Here is a 15,253-nt window from a genome sequence, read left to right on the forward strand (position 1 = left end):
CTAAATGTTCAAGTTCTCCATAAATCTGCTGTGGATTACCCAGAATCCTATACCTTTATCACACGAGCGGGGCAGCGGTCTAAGCCACTGTTCTTAACTGAATTGCCTAGTTAAATAGAGGATACAAATATTTTAAACATGTAACTTCGTTACACTGTTACACTGGCAAACAAACTCAGTAGCACAGAGAAGACCATCCATATGACGTTGAGAAATACTGCATTGTGTGTAGTTTGGAAGAGTCACAAAATAAGTTAATAAATATGTAATAACGCAAAAACATAACTGTTTGTCCTTATAGGTAACCATATCGTGATTACAATTAGCTTACTAAGTCTTTAACCACACTGTATTGTTACACTGGTGAGTAAAAACTCCTGCTTCCTACACTTTAACTTGTTGTCTGAAGATATAATCTACATTTTACTCAACTGTGTTACCCACTCCAGTCAGCAGATGGCGGTCTGGGACTTTAAGCCGATGCTGTTGGTGTGACGTATAATCTAGTGGACGGAACGCTTCTTTCATCAGCAGCAACAGTTAGTCAGACATCTCGGTAGCTTGATAGACAAAATGGCCAAAACGCTTTAGTGTATATTAGCCATTGTGGTTTAAACCCATTTCTGTCGTCTAGTTAGTTATCCGATTTAATTTCATATTTACGGTGTTGTTATTATTCAGCTAGCGGGGTGGCTAAGTTAGCATTAGCCTAGCTAGCTAACATCTCCGACCATGCGGTCACTAAGCTACTCTCCTTCTAATGAAGAGAAGGATATCACAGTAAATCAAGAAGTAGAGAGTGGGGCCGTTACTGTGAAAGAAGAGGAGGACGCGTTCAGAGTGAAAGAGGAGGATGATGTTACAGTGAAAGAAGAGGAGGACGCGTTCAGATGGAGGATGATTAGTAAAAGGAGTGAAAGTTTATGGCGTGAAAGAGGGGGAGGAGATTACTTTTACATCGAAAAAGGAGGAGGAAGAAGAGGAGGAACCTGGATATCTGGGCCCGGTTTCCCAAACGCATCTTAAGGCATCCAATGGTTCTAACGATGAATTTAGCCATAAGATGGTTTTGAGAAACCGTTCCCTGATTAACACTAGTAAGTACTGTCTTAACAACAGAGGCACAAACTCTGCAGTTGAACTGATGTTTGGTGTTAAGGTGGAAATCTGCAATTGCTACATCCATATTGTGACTTTTAAATTATTTATTTACAGCCATTGATTCTTGAAGAATATAACACATGCCTCATGAGCTGAGTTCAAATGTTGTACCCCATCAGAAACAATGTAAATCAACACTATAGCAGTTAAGACAGATTTGTACCATGTCAGCTCGGGGATATGAACTTGCAACCGGTTACTAGTCCAACGCTCTAACCACTAGGCTACCCTGCTGCCTCAACATGGTTAAAACTATAATGTTGATATCATGGATGGTCAGTCCTTGCATCCATAGGTCTGTCTGTAGTTACATTTCTCCAACCCCATAATCTTTTATTACCAAAATAGTGGTGGAATGACAGATTTGTTATTGTTTGAACTGCAAATTGCTGGGTTTTTTAATTTTTTTAAACAGCAACAAAATGGCTGCCCAGAGACTTGGTTAACAGCTGAGGGATGGGGGAAGGAGAAGTGTAACCACTCTCAAATTCATAGAGAACGATATTGAAGAAACCTTAACCCAACACCTAGCGACCTCGTCAAGAAGTTCAGACATCTTGGCGTAACAGTTATAAGGTGTTGATTTGACAGTCGCTGGACCCAGGTTTGAGTTCAGCTCAGGGCCTCCCCCTGAATTCAATACACTATGAATACAAGGACTGGCCATCCATGAGGTCATATTGATAATTTAACCAGTTTTCTAGGCTATATAGTATATTCTAGAATTCATCCATGATGTCATAATGATAGTTTAACCAGGTTTCTAGGATATATAGTATATTCTAGAATTCATCCATGATGTCATAATGATAGTTTAACCAGGTTTCTAGGATATATAGTATATTCTAGAATTCATCCATGATGTCATAATGATAGTTTAACCAGGTTTCTAGGATATATAGTATATTCTAGAATTCATCCATGATGTCATAATGATAGTTTAACCAGGTTTCTAAACCCGCCTCACCCAATGTGATACAGATCTGCTATTTTTTATAGCTAGAACCTCCATTAGCTACTAGCTATTTGGTCATTGTTAGCCACTGCTAGCTGCCTTTTACCTTTTTTAGCTCAAACACCAGCCGCTTTTAGCCTGGATAATACCTGCCAGTCTGCACAGCGCGATATCAACCCTGAGCATATCGGACTGTTTTTCTCCACTACATCACCGTATTCTTGCCGTAAGCTCTGGACCATTACACCGGATAATCGCAGCTAGCTAGCTGCCACCGAGTGGCCCAGCCCCGAAGCTAGCCTTGAGCTAGTGGACCCTATGATCACCCTATGATCACTCGGCTACACAGCTGATGCCTCCCAGACTGTTCACTGTTCACTTTGCCAATTGGCCTGGACCCTTTGTTGACACGGAGCCCCGCCGATCCATCACGACTGGTCGCAATTCCGTCTGATGTGCCCTCAACCGGCCTTTGCCAGACGTCGGTGATGCCCTTGTCCCGAAGCTAGCACCAGTTAGCCTCGAGCCAGGCGCATCTCCCGGCTAGCGTAGTAATGACTACCTAACGTCTTCCCTGGTTCGTATATTGCTGTTCACTGGACCCTATGATCTCTTGGCTACATAGCTGATGCCTGCTGGACTGTTCAGTAATCATCATACTACATTTAGTTGATTTTGTATCTGTTGGCCCCAGCCTCGAACTCAGGCCCTGTGTGTAGTTAACCTCTTGGGGCTAGGGGGCGCTATTTTCATTTTTGGAAAAATAACATTCCCAAAGTAAACTGGCTATTTCTCAGGACCAAATGCCAGAATATGCATATAATTGACAGGATAGAAAACACTCTACAGTTTCCAAAACTGTACAAATATTGTCTGTGAGAATAACAGAACTGATATTGCAGGTGAAAGCCTGAGAAAAATCCAATCAGGAAGTGACTCTTATTTTGAAACCTCTGGGTTCCTATGCATCCCTATTGACCATTGAAAAGGATATCAACCAGATTCATTTTTCTATGGCTTCCCCAGCCTTTAGACATAGTTTCAGGCTTTTATTTTTGAAAAATGAGCGTGAACGACAACATTGTGTCAGTGGTCAGGTGGTGGCTCTCAGAGTGATTTGTGCGTGATAGACAAAGGCGGCCATTGTTCCTCTCACTCCTACTGAAAAGCCAATTGTCCCGGTTGATATATTATCGAATAGATATTTGAAAAACACCTTGAGGATTGATTATAAAAAATGTTTGCCATGTTTCTGTCGATATTATGGATCTAATTTGTAATTTTTGTCCCCATAGACTACGATAGATGTTTGAAGTTGGTGAGGGAGATAAGTCTCCAACTTCAGCGATTTTTGCAATTCGTTCCAGTCACAGGCAGCAGAGAACTGGAACGAAAGGCAGCCAAATGAGGTGTTGGCTTTAGGGATGATCAGTGAGATACACCTGCTGGAGCGCGTGCTACGGGTGGGTGTTGCCATCGTGACCAGTGAACTGAGATAAGGCAGAGCTTTACCTAGCATGGACTTGTAGATGACCTGGAGCCAGTGGGTCTGGAGACGAATATGTAGCGAGGGCCAGCCGACTAGAGCATACAGGTCGCAGTGGTGGGTGGTATAAGGTGCTTTAGTAACAAAACGGATGGCACTGTGATAAACTGCATCCAGTTTGCTGAGGAGAGTATTGGAAGCTATTTTTTAGATGTCGAAGTCGAGGATCGGTAGGATAGTTGGTTTTACTAGGGTAAGTTTGGCGGCGTGAGTGAGGGTGGCTTTGTTGCGGAATAGAAAGCCGATTCTAGATTTGATTTTAGATTGGAGATGTTTGATATGAGTCTGGAAGGAGAGTTTACAGTCTAGCCAGACAGCTAGGTACTTATAGATGTCCACATATTCTAGGTCGGAACCATCCAGGGTGGTGATGCTAGTCGGGCGTGCGGGTGCAGGCAACGAACGGTTGAAAAGCATGCATTTGGTTTTACTAGAGTTTAAGAGCAGATGGAGGCCATGGAAGGAGTGTTGTATGGCATTGAAGCTCGTTTGGAGGTTAGATAGCACAGTGTCCAAGGACGGGCCGGAAGTATACAGAATGGTGTCGTCTGTGTAGAGGTGGATCAGGGAATCGCCCGCAGCAAGAGCAACATCATTGATATATACAGAGAAAAGAGTCGGCCCGAGAATTGAACTCCATGGCACCCCCATAGCGACTGCCAGAGGACCGGACAGCATGCCCTCCGATTTGACACACTGAACTCTGTCTGCAAAGTAGTTGGTGAACCAGGCAAGGCAGTCATCAGAAAAACCGAGGCTACCGAGTCTGCCATGAAGCATTTTATACATCGGTTTAAAGATTAACTTCTTGTTAAAACCTCTTGTTACCCCCTACTTTTTCGAACATTCTGTTAAAAATCGCGCAACATTTCAGCGTCCTGCTACTCATGCCAGGAATATAGTATATGCATATGATTAGTATGTGTGGATAGAAAAAGGTAAAATTAAATAGAAAACACTCTGACGTTTCTAAAACTGGTTAAATCACGACTGTGACTATAACAGAGCCTGTGTTTCATCGAAAAGCGGAAGAAAAACTGATCACTGAAAACTGGAAAATATATCAATGCGCCACTTGCATGTATTGTCTATTAGAAAGCAAATTAAATGGGGCTGAGATTGCAAGTCCTACAGCTTCCACAGGATGTCGCCAGTCTTGTCAATTGCCTGCGCTTTGTTTCTTGGCCAAACGAGTAAGAGAGAACCCGTTCCTTCCGGTCTCCGACAGGATGTTTTGGATGAGAAATTTCCGGACATGATTTCAAGACGTGGAGCTATTGAATACACATCGCCCCGTGATCAATTTGATAGATTATTAACGTTTACTAATACCTAAAGTTGGATTACAAAAGTATTTCGAGGTGTTTTGTGAAAGTTTATCGTCAAATTTTTTAATTTAAAAAAATGACGTTGCGTTTTAAAACTGTCTTTTTTCCTGGATCACACAATCTTCATAGATCGATTGTTAGGGTATATATGGACCGATTTAATCGAAAAAAAGACCCAACAGTGATGTTTATGGGACATCTAGGAGTGCCAACAAAGAAGATCGTCAAAGGTAATGAATGTTTTATATTTTATTTCTGCGTTTTGTGTAGCGCCGGCTAATTATTTCGTTTACGTCCCCTTCAGGTATTTCGGGGTGTTGCATGCTATCAGATAATAGCTTCTCATGCTTTCGCCGAAAAGCATTTTAAGAATCTGACTTGTTGGCTGGATTCACAACGAGTGTAGCTTTAATTCAGTACCCTGCATGTGTGTTTTAATGAACGTTTGAGTTTTAACGAGTGCTATTAGTGTTTAGCGTAGCGCATTTGCATTTCCAGATGGCTAGATGGGACGCCTGCGCGTCGGGTCGACGTAAGAGGTTAACCTCACGAGAGTAGGGGGCACTATTTTCACCTCCGGATGAAAAGCGTGCCCAAAGTAAACTTGGTAGATTTGGATAGAAAACACTCAAGTTTCCAAAACTGTTCAAATTATATCTGTGAGTATAACAGAAATTATATGACAGGCGAAAACCTGAGAAAAATCCATCCAGGAAGTGGGCTTTTTATATTTTTGTAGTTTTCCATTGACTGCCTATACAGATTCCATTGACTTAGGACTCAAATTGCACTTCCTATGGCCTCCACTAGATGTCAGTCTTTAGAAATGGTTTCAGGCTTGTATTCTGAAAAATGAGAGCGCAAGAGCACTGAATGAGTAGACCAATCAGTCTCCCAGAGATTTTTCATGTGCGAGACCGAGAGAGCGCCTTTCTTGTTTACCTTTTATATTGACGACGTTATGGTCCGGTTGAATGGTTATCTATTACTGAGGTTAAAAAGAACCTGAGGATTCATTATAAACATCGTTTGACATGTTTCTACCAATTTTACTGATACTTTTCGGATTTTTCATCTGGCTGTTGTCATTGCTTTTGAGCCTGTGGATTACTGAACAAAACGCGTGAACAAAACTGAGGTTTTTGAATATAAAGAGATACTTTATCGAACAAAACTAACATCTATTGAGTAAATGGGAGTGTTGTGAGTGCAACAATATGAAGATAATTTTATTGCTATTTCTGACTTTTGTAACTCCTCAACTTGGCTGGTAACTGTTTGTAATGATTTGTCTGCTGGGCGCTGTTCTCAGATAATCGCATGGTAGGCTTTCGCCGTAAAGCCTTTTTGAAATCTGACACCGTGGTTGGATTAACACCCCGGCCGTCCTACAATCCAAGCTAGATGACCTCAATCTCACACAAATTATCAAGGAACTCACCAGGTACAATCCTAAATCTGTAAACATGTGCACCCTCATGGATATTATCCTGACCAACTTGCCCTCCAAATACACTTCTGCTGTTTTCAATCAGGATCTCAGCGATCACTACCTCATTGCCTGCATCCGTTATGGGTTCGCAGTCAAACGACCACCCCTCATCACTGTCAAACGCTCCCAAAATCACTTCTGCAAGCAGGCCTTTCTAATCAACCTGGCCCGGGTATCCTGGAAAGATATTGACCTCATCCCGTCAGTAGGGGATGCCTGGTTGTTCTTTAAAAGTAATTTCCTCACCACCTTAAATAAGCATGCCCCTTTAAAAAAATGTAGAACTAAGAACAGATATAGCCCTTGGTTCACTCCAGACCTGACTGCACCCGACCAGCACAAAAACATTGAATAGTCTCCGATATGCCACTTTTCAGAGAACCGATACACACAGTCAGTTAGGAAAGCAAAGGCTAGCTTTTTCAAACAGAAATTTGCATCCCGTAGCTCTAATTCTAAAATGTTTTGGGACACTAAAGTCCATGGCGAATAAGAGCACCTCATCCCAGCTGCCCACTGCACTGAGGCTAGGAAACACTGTCACCACCGATAACTCCACGATAATCCAGAATTTCAATAAGCATTTCTCTACGGCTGGCCATGCTTTACTCCTGGCTACCACACTGCTTAGAGTTTCAACAACATCAATAACGTATTTCTAGTTTACAATCTTAGATGTTACTACAATTGTTGTACAACATCATGGCTATGCTGTTGGCATCACCTTTTACAGTGGATTTCTGCTGTTGTGGGCCCTTAACCATCTGTATGACTTTGTCATCACACAGGAGAGAGATGTGACTGTCGTGGATCCTCTGGGGAGCCTCAACAACCTCATGATGCTAAAAAGGCAAAGAAGAGTCTCTCCAGATCAGAACACCTGCAGAGATCCACAGGGAAGAGACCTCACTGCTGCTCTGACTGTGGGAAGAGATTCACCTCCTCAGCAGGCATTACAATTCATCAGAAAACACACACAGGAGAGAAACCTTATAGCTGTGTTCAATGTGGGAAGAGATTTGCTGCATCTCGCACTCTGACTAAACACCAGCGACTACACACAGGAGAGAAACCTTATAGCTGTGGGCAATGTGGGAAGAGTTTTGGTAAATCTAGAGATCTGACAGTGCACCAGAGAATACACACAGGAGAGAAACCTTATAGCTGTGTTCAATGTGGGAAGAGATTTGCTACATCTGGCAATCTGACTCAACACCAGCGAATACACACAGGAGAGAAACCTTATAGTTGTGTTCAATGTGGGAAGAGATTTGCTGCATCTGGCACTCTGACTAAACACCAGCGACTACACACAGGAGAGAAACCTTATAGCTGTGGGCAATGTGGGAAGAGTTTTGGTGTATCTAGCGATCTGACTAAACACCAGCGACTACACACAGGAGAGAAACCTTATAATTGTGTTCAATGTGGGAAGAGATTTGCTGCATCTGGCACTCTGACTCAACACCAGCGAATACACACAGGAGAGAAACCTTATATTTGTGGTCAATGTGGGAGGAGTTTTGCTGCATCTAGCCATCTGACTCTACACCAGAGAACACACACAGGAGAGAAACCTTATAGCTGTGGTCAATGTGGGAAGAGTTTTAGTAAATCTGGAGATCTGACAGTACACCAGAGAAAACACACAGGAGAGAAACCTTATAGCTGTGATCAATGTGGGATGAGTTTTACTGCATCAAGCAATTTGATAAGTCACCAGAAAACACACACAGGAGAGAAACCTTATAGCTGTGTTCAATGTGGGAAGAGATTTGCTGCATCTGGCACTCTGACTAAACACCAGCGACTACACACAGGAGAGAAACCTTATAGCTGTGGGCAATGTGGGAAGAGTTTTGGTGTATCTAGCAATCTGACAGTGCACCAGAGAAATCACACAGGAGAGAAACCTTACAGATGTGATCAATGTGGGATGAGTTTTACTGCATCTTGCTATCTGACACGACACCAGAGAACACACACAGGAGAGAAACCTTATAGCTGTGGTCAATGTGGGAGGAGTTTTGGTCAATCTGGAGATCTGAGAGTGCACCAGAGAACACACACAGGAGAGAAACCTTATAGCTGTGGTCAATGTGGGAAGAGTTTTGCTGCATCTTGCTATCTGACCCGACACCAGAGAACACACACAGGAGAGAAACCTTATAGCTGTGATCAATGTGGGATGAGTTTTACTGCATCAAGCAATCTGATAAGTCACCAGAAAACACACACAGGAGAGAAACCTTATAGCTGTGTTCAATGTGGGAAGAGATTTGCTGCATCTCGCACTCTGACTAAACACCAGCGACTACACACAGGAGAGAATCCTTATAGCTGTGTTCAATATGGGAAGAGATTTGCTGCATCTGGCACTCTGACTAAACACCAGCGACTACACACAGGAGAGAAATCTTATAGCTGTGGGCAATGTGGCAGATAGATTGGAGGCTGAGACAATCAGAGATCTGACAGTGCACAGAGAAACACAAGGATAGAAACCTTATAGCTGTGTTCAATGTAGAGAAGAATTTCAACCACCAACTTATCTGAGACAACCTGCTGAATACACACAGGAGAGAAATCTTAAAGCTGTGGTCAATGTGGGAGGAGTTTTGCTCAATCTGGACAGCTGACAGTTCATCAGAGAACACACAGGAGAGAAATCCTATAGCTGTGATCAATGTGGGAAGATTTGGTCAATCTGGCCATCTGGTATCACACCAGAGAACACACATAGGAGAGAAATCTTATAGTTGTGATCAGTGTGTCAATATATACTCTGATAAAAGATATCTGATCAAACATCAGACAATACATACATGAAGGAGTTTTTTCTCAATATCAATGAATTAATGTCACAATGTAGAATGTTTTAACATTGTAGTCGGAATATTTTAATACATTTCACAATGTAGAACCCTAAACGTTTGCCCCTTTTGATTTCAGCGTGATATGGATATTAGCCTTGGGAAAAATCCAGGCTCTGAATTGAAAGAGTACTATTTATGTGATTTAACAAAAAGTGACTAACACAAATAGAGTTGTGTTACACTTACCATGTTATGTTGGTTACCCACTTGAATCAAAATGCAACATTTCAAATTGTAGCTACATGTTGTCCTCTAAACAGTGATGTAATCTGATTCCCAGATTCCGTGTGTTTTATGAGCTGTTAGTTTGAACAGGACGTGCAACCTCATCTTCCTCCTGTCACACAAATGATATCGATGAGTTATGAGAAATAAGTGTTGCATTCCTTTATTTAGTGACCCCTAAATTTAAATGCATCACTCCCAAATGTAGCTGACTCTTCTGCAGGTTGTCCTCTAACCATTGAGGTAAAAGATATCTCCCATTTCAGGTGTTTTGTTGAGTTGTGTTCGTTTCAGCATCATGTACATCCTGATTTCCCTAATCGATATCAGTGATTTATATATACTTACATATTAACAAAGGGGTGTACATTTGGGTGTCAACCCAAATGTACTAGAGCATGACATTGGGGACTGTTATTGTCTCAAAGGTGGGCAGTCAAAAAGATTTGTGTTGTGCGTTTAGCCAGTGCGTTACCATGGATCACAATTTATGCACTCAGACGAGAGTTCTAGAAGCCAGTGAGTTTTAGGAAGACTAGAGTTCTAGAAGCAAAAAATTACAAAAAAATATATTTAGATTTACATTTTTACATGGATTTACATTCCATGTTTTGAGGTTGGACTTCAGCACGTCTAGCTCGTTAGCACGTAGGACACACTGATTGGTGTCACCTCGTTAGTCAGTATGTGTTACACCTGTGCTGGCTTGTCCATCTCGTGAGTGGGAAAGTGTTTCACCTGAGCTGGTCCAGGTTCAATTTAAGAGTGTCTGGCCCAGTGCTCCAGTTGTCTGATAGATGTGGAGAGTCAACACCTTTAGTTGCACCACCGTTTTTTTTATTTGCTTCCTGTTTATAAGTTTGAGGTGGTGGGTCGGGTGCGCCATCGTCCGTGAGGAGATGGACAAATGAATACATCTGGACCGTCGGTTCCGGGGATTGGACTGGCCAACACGGTGCGATTTTCTTGGCGGGGAAAAGAGATGGAGCCGTGGGGGAGGGATACTTTTGGGAGGAACATCCTGATGGGGCACCTAAAATTGAAGGTTAAAGATGTTCTATGCCTTCAGGGGAACCCAATGGAGAAGGGGTTTGATGTAACCCTATATTTGGAAGAAAAACACAATGAGATTATGAAGAGGGTGAAGGAAGAGAAAGAAGAAAGTCCCCTGTGCCATTACGCGGTGACCAGCCTGGCAAGGAACAACTTCAGGGTGGTCACCGTGACCATGTACAATCCGCATGTGAAGGACGAAGAAGTGAGGGCCTTTCTGGGGAGATACATGGATAATGTCTCCTCAGCGAGGTACCTCAGGGACTCCCTGGGTTTCTGGAATGGGAAGAGAGGCTTCCAGGCGTTACTCAGGGAGTCCCCGAAGAGTGTGGATGGCTACCTCCATCCTCCGGCAATGTTCTCCCTGGGGGCTGACAGGGGAACCCTATACTATGCACGTCAGCCCCCGTTCTGCAGGCGTTGTATGGCCTACGGCCATACCCTGGCCTCGTGCAGTAACAAGAAATGTCGTTTTTGTGGGTCGGAAGAGCACGAGGCCAGGGAGTGTGACGAGCCCAAGGCTTGCCACGGGTGTGGCTCCAGAGAACACCTGTGGCGTGATTGCCCGGATCGTCACAGGTCATACGCGTCTGCTGGGGGGGAGCGGGGGATGGGGGAGGAAAGAAAGGACGCGTGCGGATTGTACGGATGGCACAGGGGAAAAGAAGGCAAGAGAAGAGGATGGAAAGAAGGAAGAAATGAGAAGAAAGAGGCGGGAAGAAGGAAAGAGTGGAAAAGAAGAGAGAAGGAAAAGAAGGCAGAAGAACGTAAAGGAGCGGTGAAGGGGACAGTGGTGCGAGAAGGAGTGGAAAGAGGAACGGGGACAGTGACAGGGAGGAGGGAGGAGTGGAGTTGGGTGGAGGGGGTGGGGGGGAGATGGGGGAAGGAGTGGGGGGACAGCCTGCCAGGCTTCCTCGAGGTCGAAATGAGGGATTTGGTGGAGGAGTTAGCGGGGATGGGACGTTGTGTCTCCCCGCTACCTCCTTCACCAAAGAAGAAAGGGATGAAGAGGGGAGCTTGGCAGGAAGTGAGAGGGAGGGGGTGTGGGGGGGGGGCTAAGAGAGGGGGGGGGGGTATTTGTCCTCCCGGTTTGCCTCAGCCCCTTGCATTTTAGTGGATGACTCCAGTGAGGGGTCGGTGGGCTGTTTGCTAGAGGGATCCCAACTCCTGTTTGAGGAGATGGGGTCCCCTACATGCAGCCCCGAGGCAAACAGGGAGGGGGATGGTGGGTGGGGAGGGAGGACCCAACACACTGCCTGGGTCATGGGTTGGGATGGAGGACGGGGGCGTCAGGAGAGGAGAGGACGTCCCCGCCGGTGGAGATGGACCAGGGGAGCATCGGGTGAGTCTCCTGTTTTTTTTTTTTGGTTTTTGGGGTTTTATTTGTTGTTAATAATTAAATGAATAGTTCTGTTTCTTTTTTTAGTCTAAATGTTAGGGGTTAAGGAATAATGTTAAAAGGAGGGCGGTTTTTTGTTATTTAGAGGGTGTGGGGTTTGATTTCTGTTTTTTACAGGAGGTTCACCTGAGGGATGGTGGGGATGTGTGTAGATTTAAGAGGGAGTGGGATAAGGGGGAATCTTTTTGGGGCATAGGAGGGGTGCACTCAACAGGAGTAGGGATTTTGTGTGGGCATAGAGAGGTTAAAATAGAGAACACTTTTGTAATAATGCAGGGTAGAGTTTTGGGGATAGATGTTAAGTTTAGAGAAGCTAGATATAGGTTAATTGGGGTGTATGGGCCACAGGTGGCGGCAGACAGGAGGGAGATGGTGGACTGTCTGGCGCCCCTGTGTGTTACAAACAGGCACTTGGTGATAGGAGGAGACTTTAATATAGATTTAGGGGTAGGCGGTGATAGCAGTGCAGGTGCCATCTCTGGGCTAATGGCTTGCCATGGTCTGGTTGATGGTGGCCTGCACACTACTCCGGCAATGGTCGGTCCTACATGGCGCAACTCCAGGGGGGTTGCGCGGAGGCTCGACTACATTTTTGTATCCAGGTCTTTGGGTCAGTTGTCTGGGCGGCTGTTGCCTGTTTTCTTCACGGATCACGACGGGGTGTTCCTGCAGGTGGGGTCGCCAGTCTGCCTCTTCGGTAGGGGGTACTGGAAGTTAGATCGGGATATACTGGAGGAGCAGGCTTTCGTTGACGCATTTTTTTGTTTCTTTCGGAGGCTTGACGGCCTCCGGTCCATGTGCGAGGGGGTGTTAGAGTGGTGGGATTTAGTTAAGGTGAGGATTAGGGCTTTTATAATAGGATATTGTAGAAGGAAAAAAAGGGAGGAAAGGAGGGAGGTGGATCGTATCCAAAGGTTAATTGAACTCGAGTACGAGGCAGGCAACCTCGGCGGGTCGATTGACTGGGAGAGATTCGCAGCCCTAAAGGCGCAGCTCAGGGAGCTGCAGGAGCAGAAGGCTCGAGCTTTCCTGGAGCGTGCGCATAGTGGCTTTCTAGAACATAATGAGACTTGTTCCGCTATGTTCTTAAGTCGGTTAGGGCCAGGCAGAGTAGGAAGGTAATGCATGGAGTTAGGGAAGAAAATGGTAGTATAGTAAGTAAACCAGAGGAAATGGTCAGGGTGACAACTGATCATTTCCAAGGTTTATTTAAGGAAAGGGAAATAGATGTAGAGCAGGGAAACGTGTTTTTAGAACACTTGTCCCGGCGGTTGCCAGAGGACATTAGAGACGTGATGGAGGCCCAGATCTCACTAGAAGAGGTTGAGAGCGCTCTTAGGAGGATGGGAAAAGGGAAGGTGCCTGGGATGGATGGGCTGCCGGCTGAGTTTTACCTCAAGTTTTGGGGTATACTTGGACCAGTGGTTCTCGAAGTCTTGAAGGCCATCCTTGAGACGGGGTCCGGGGGATCAATGGCTGTTGGTGTGCTGTCACTTCTTTATAAGAAGGGGGAAGCAACTGACCTTGGCAACTGGCGGCCATTGACCATGCTGTGCGTAGATTACAAGATTCTTGCAAAGGTTTTAGCAGACCGGTTGCGCACAGCCCTTCCCTACGTCGTCCACGAGGATCAGACGTGCGGGGTAGAGGGCCGCTCTATAAGATGGAACCTACAGTTGATCAGGGATTCCATCGCTTGGGTTGAAGATAGAGGGCTGCCTTTAATGGTAGCAGCGCTAGATCAGGCGAAAGCTTTTGATCGCGTGAATAGATCTTTTCTATTCAGGGTGTTAGGTAGATTAGGATTTGGGGAGAAGTTTATAGGATGGATCCGTACTTTATATGTCGGAGCGGGGTGTCGAGTTAGTGTAAATAGTCACTTAGGTGACGTTTTTGACCTCTCGTCTGGGGTCAGGCAGGGATGCCCACTCTCGGCTCTCCTCTTCGTTCTGTACATGGAGCCTCTGGGGGCTGCCATTAGGGCAGACACAGGGGTGGAAGGCTTGTTGATCCCTGGAAGTGGTGGGCTGCGTGTTAAGATGACGCAGTACGCCGACGACACTTCCTTGCTGTTGTGCAAGGACTCGTGCCTGACAAGGTCCCTTGCCATCTTTGGGGATTTCACCCGAGCGTCGGGAGCAGTTCTGAACCATGCAAAGTCTTCCGTCAAGTTTTTCGGAAGATGGCGCGGTAGAACGGATGTGCCTGGGGGGTTATCTCTCTGTGAAGGGGCCCTGAGGATTCTCGGGGTTCATTTTGAGACCTCCGGCTCAGCGACGCTAAACTGGAACATGCGTATCGCAGTGGTACAGAGGAAGCTAGCAATGTGGAAGGCTAGGTATTTGTCTTTTATGGGCAAAGTCCTGGTCCTAAAGGTGGATGTGTTGCCGTCTCTTTTGTATTTGGCATATATCTACCCATTGCCGGCTTGTCTGAGGAGGCCTCTAGTGAGGCTTGTGTTTCAGTTTATGTGGAGTGGCAGGTGCGAGTGGGTCGCCAGGGCACGCATGATCTGTCCCATCGGGGAGGGAGGTAGGGGGTACCACATTTCCCCCTCAAGCTGGACTCAATTTTTGTTTTTTTCTTGTTAGCGGAGCTTGCTCAGCCAGTGATACACCCGTCCGGTTACCTCCTGCGGGTGTTCTTCTCGTATCAGGCGAGAAGCGTAATGGTGTGGTCTAACACGGGTCCTCGGGCGGAACAGCTGCCGTGGCACTTTGGTCATGCGGCCAAGTGGCTGCGTGCGCACCCCGAGGTTGAAGTTGCCCGAGTAGGTTTAGACCACAGGCACCTGTACGAGGAGGTCAGGCAGGCAGGGAGTCCTGCGCCCGTAGCGGGCATCTCGTCAGTGGTCTGGGAGGGAGTGCAGGCGCGGGGCCTGGACAACGGGCTCAAGGACCTGAATTGGTTGAGCCTTCATAAGCGTTTGCCGGTACTTTCCATCTTGTACCGGTATAGTTTGGTGCGATCCCCCACCTGTCCAAGATCTGCTTGTGGCAGGGAGGAGACTGTGCGCCATGCCTTCTGGGACTGTGCCTTTGCCGGACTAGTATGGGCTAGGGCACGGGTGATGCTAGGTGTGGTTAGGAGTGATTTTGTTTTGACATGGGCTAGGCTAGAGAGAGGCGTAGGGAGAGCAAAGGGAACGGATAGGGACAGGTTTCTGCTCTGGCTTCTCATGAGTCTCTTTAAAAGGGACTGTGGGAAGCCAGGAAGAA

The 15,253-nt window shown here is 45.6% G+C and overlaps 1 protein-coding gene across 1 annotated transcript; it reads left to right on the plus strand.

The window, feature by feature from the left end:
* Positions 1 to 924: 924 nt before the first annotated feature.
* LOC121844623 (zinc finger protein 271-like) lies at positions 925 to 8,928 on the plus strand. The gene is made up of 2 exons (XM_042314910.1): positions 925 to 1,097; positions 7,271 to 8,928. Exons 1-2 carry the CDS (start codon positions 1,064 to 1,066, stop codon positions 8,926 to 8,928), a joined length of 1,692 nt encoding a protein of 563 aa, XP_042170844.1. The 5' UTR covers positions 925 to 1,063.
* The last annotated feature ends 6,325 nt before the right edge of the window (positions 8,929 to 15,253 follow it).

The sequence above is a fragment of the Oncorhynchus tshawytscha genome, unplaced genomic scaffold (genome assembly GCF_018296145.1).
Source record: "Oncorhynchus tshawytscha isolate Ot180627B unplaced genomic scaffold, Otsh_v2.0 Un_contig_501_pilon_pilon, whole genome shotgun sequence".
Taxonomy (NCBI): Eukaryota; Metazoa; Chordata; class Actinopteri; order Salmoniformes; family Salmonidae; genus Oncorhynchus; species Oncorhynchus tshawytscha.

Bases quoted from the DNA above. Each gene is read 5' to 3' on its own strand.
- LOC121844623 (XM_042314910.1), top strand. From the start codon at position 1,064: ATGGTTTTGAGAAACCGTTCCCTGATTAACACTA. The intron at 1,098-7,270 runs GTAAGTACTGTC...GTCATCACACAG, and splicing joins CCGTTCCCTGATTAACACTA to GAGAGAGATGTGACTGTCGT.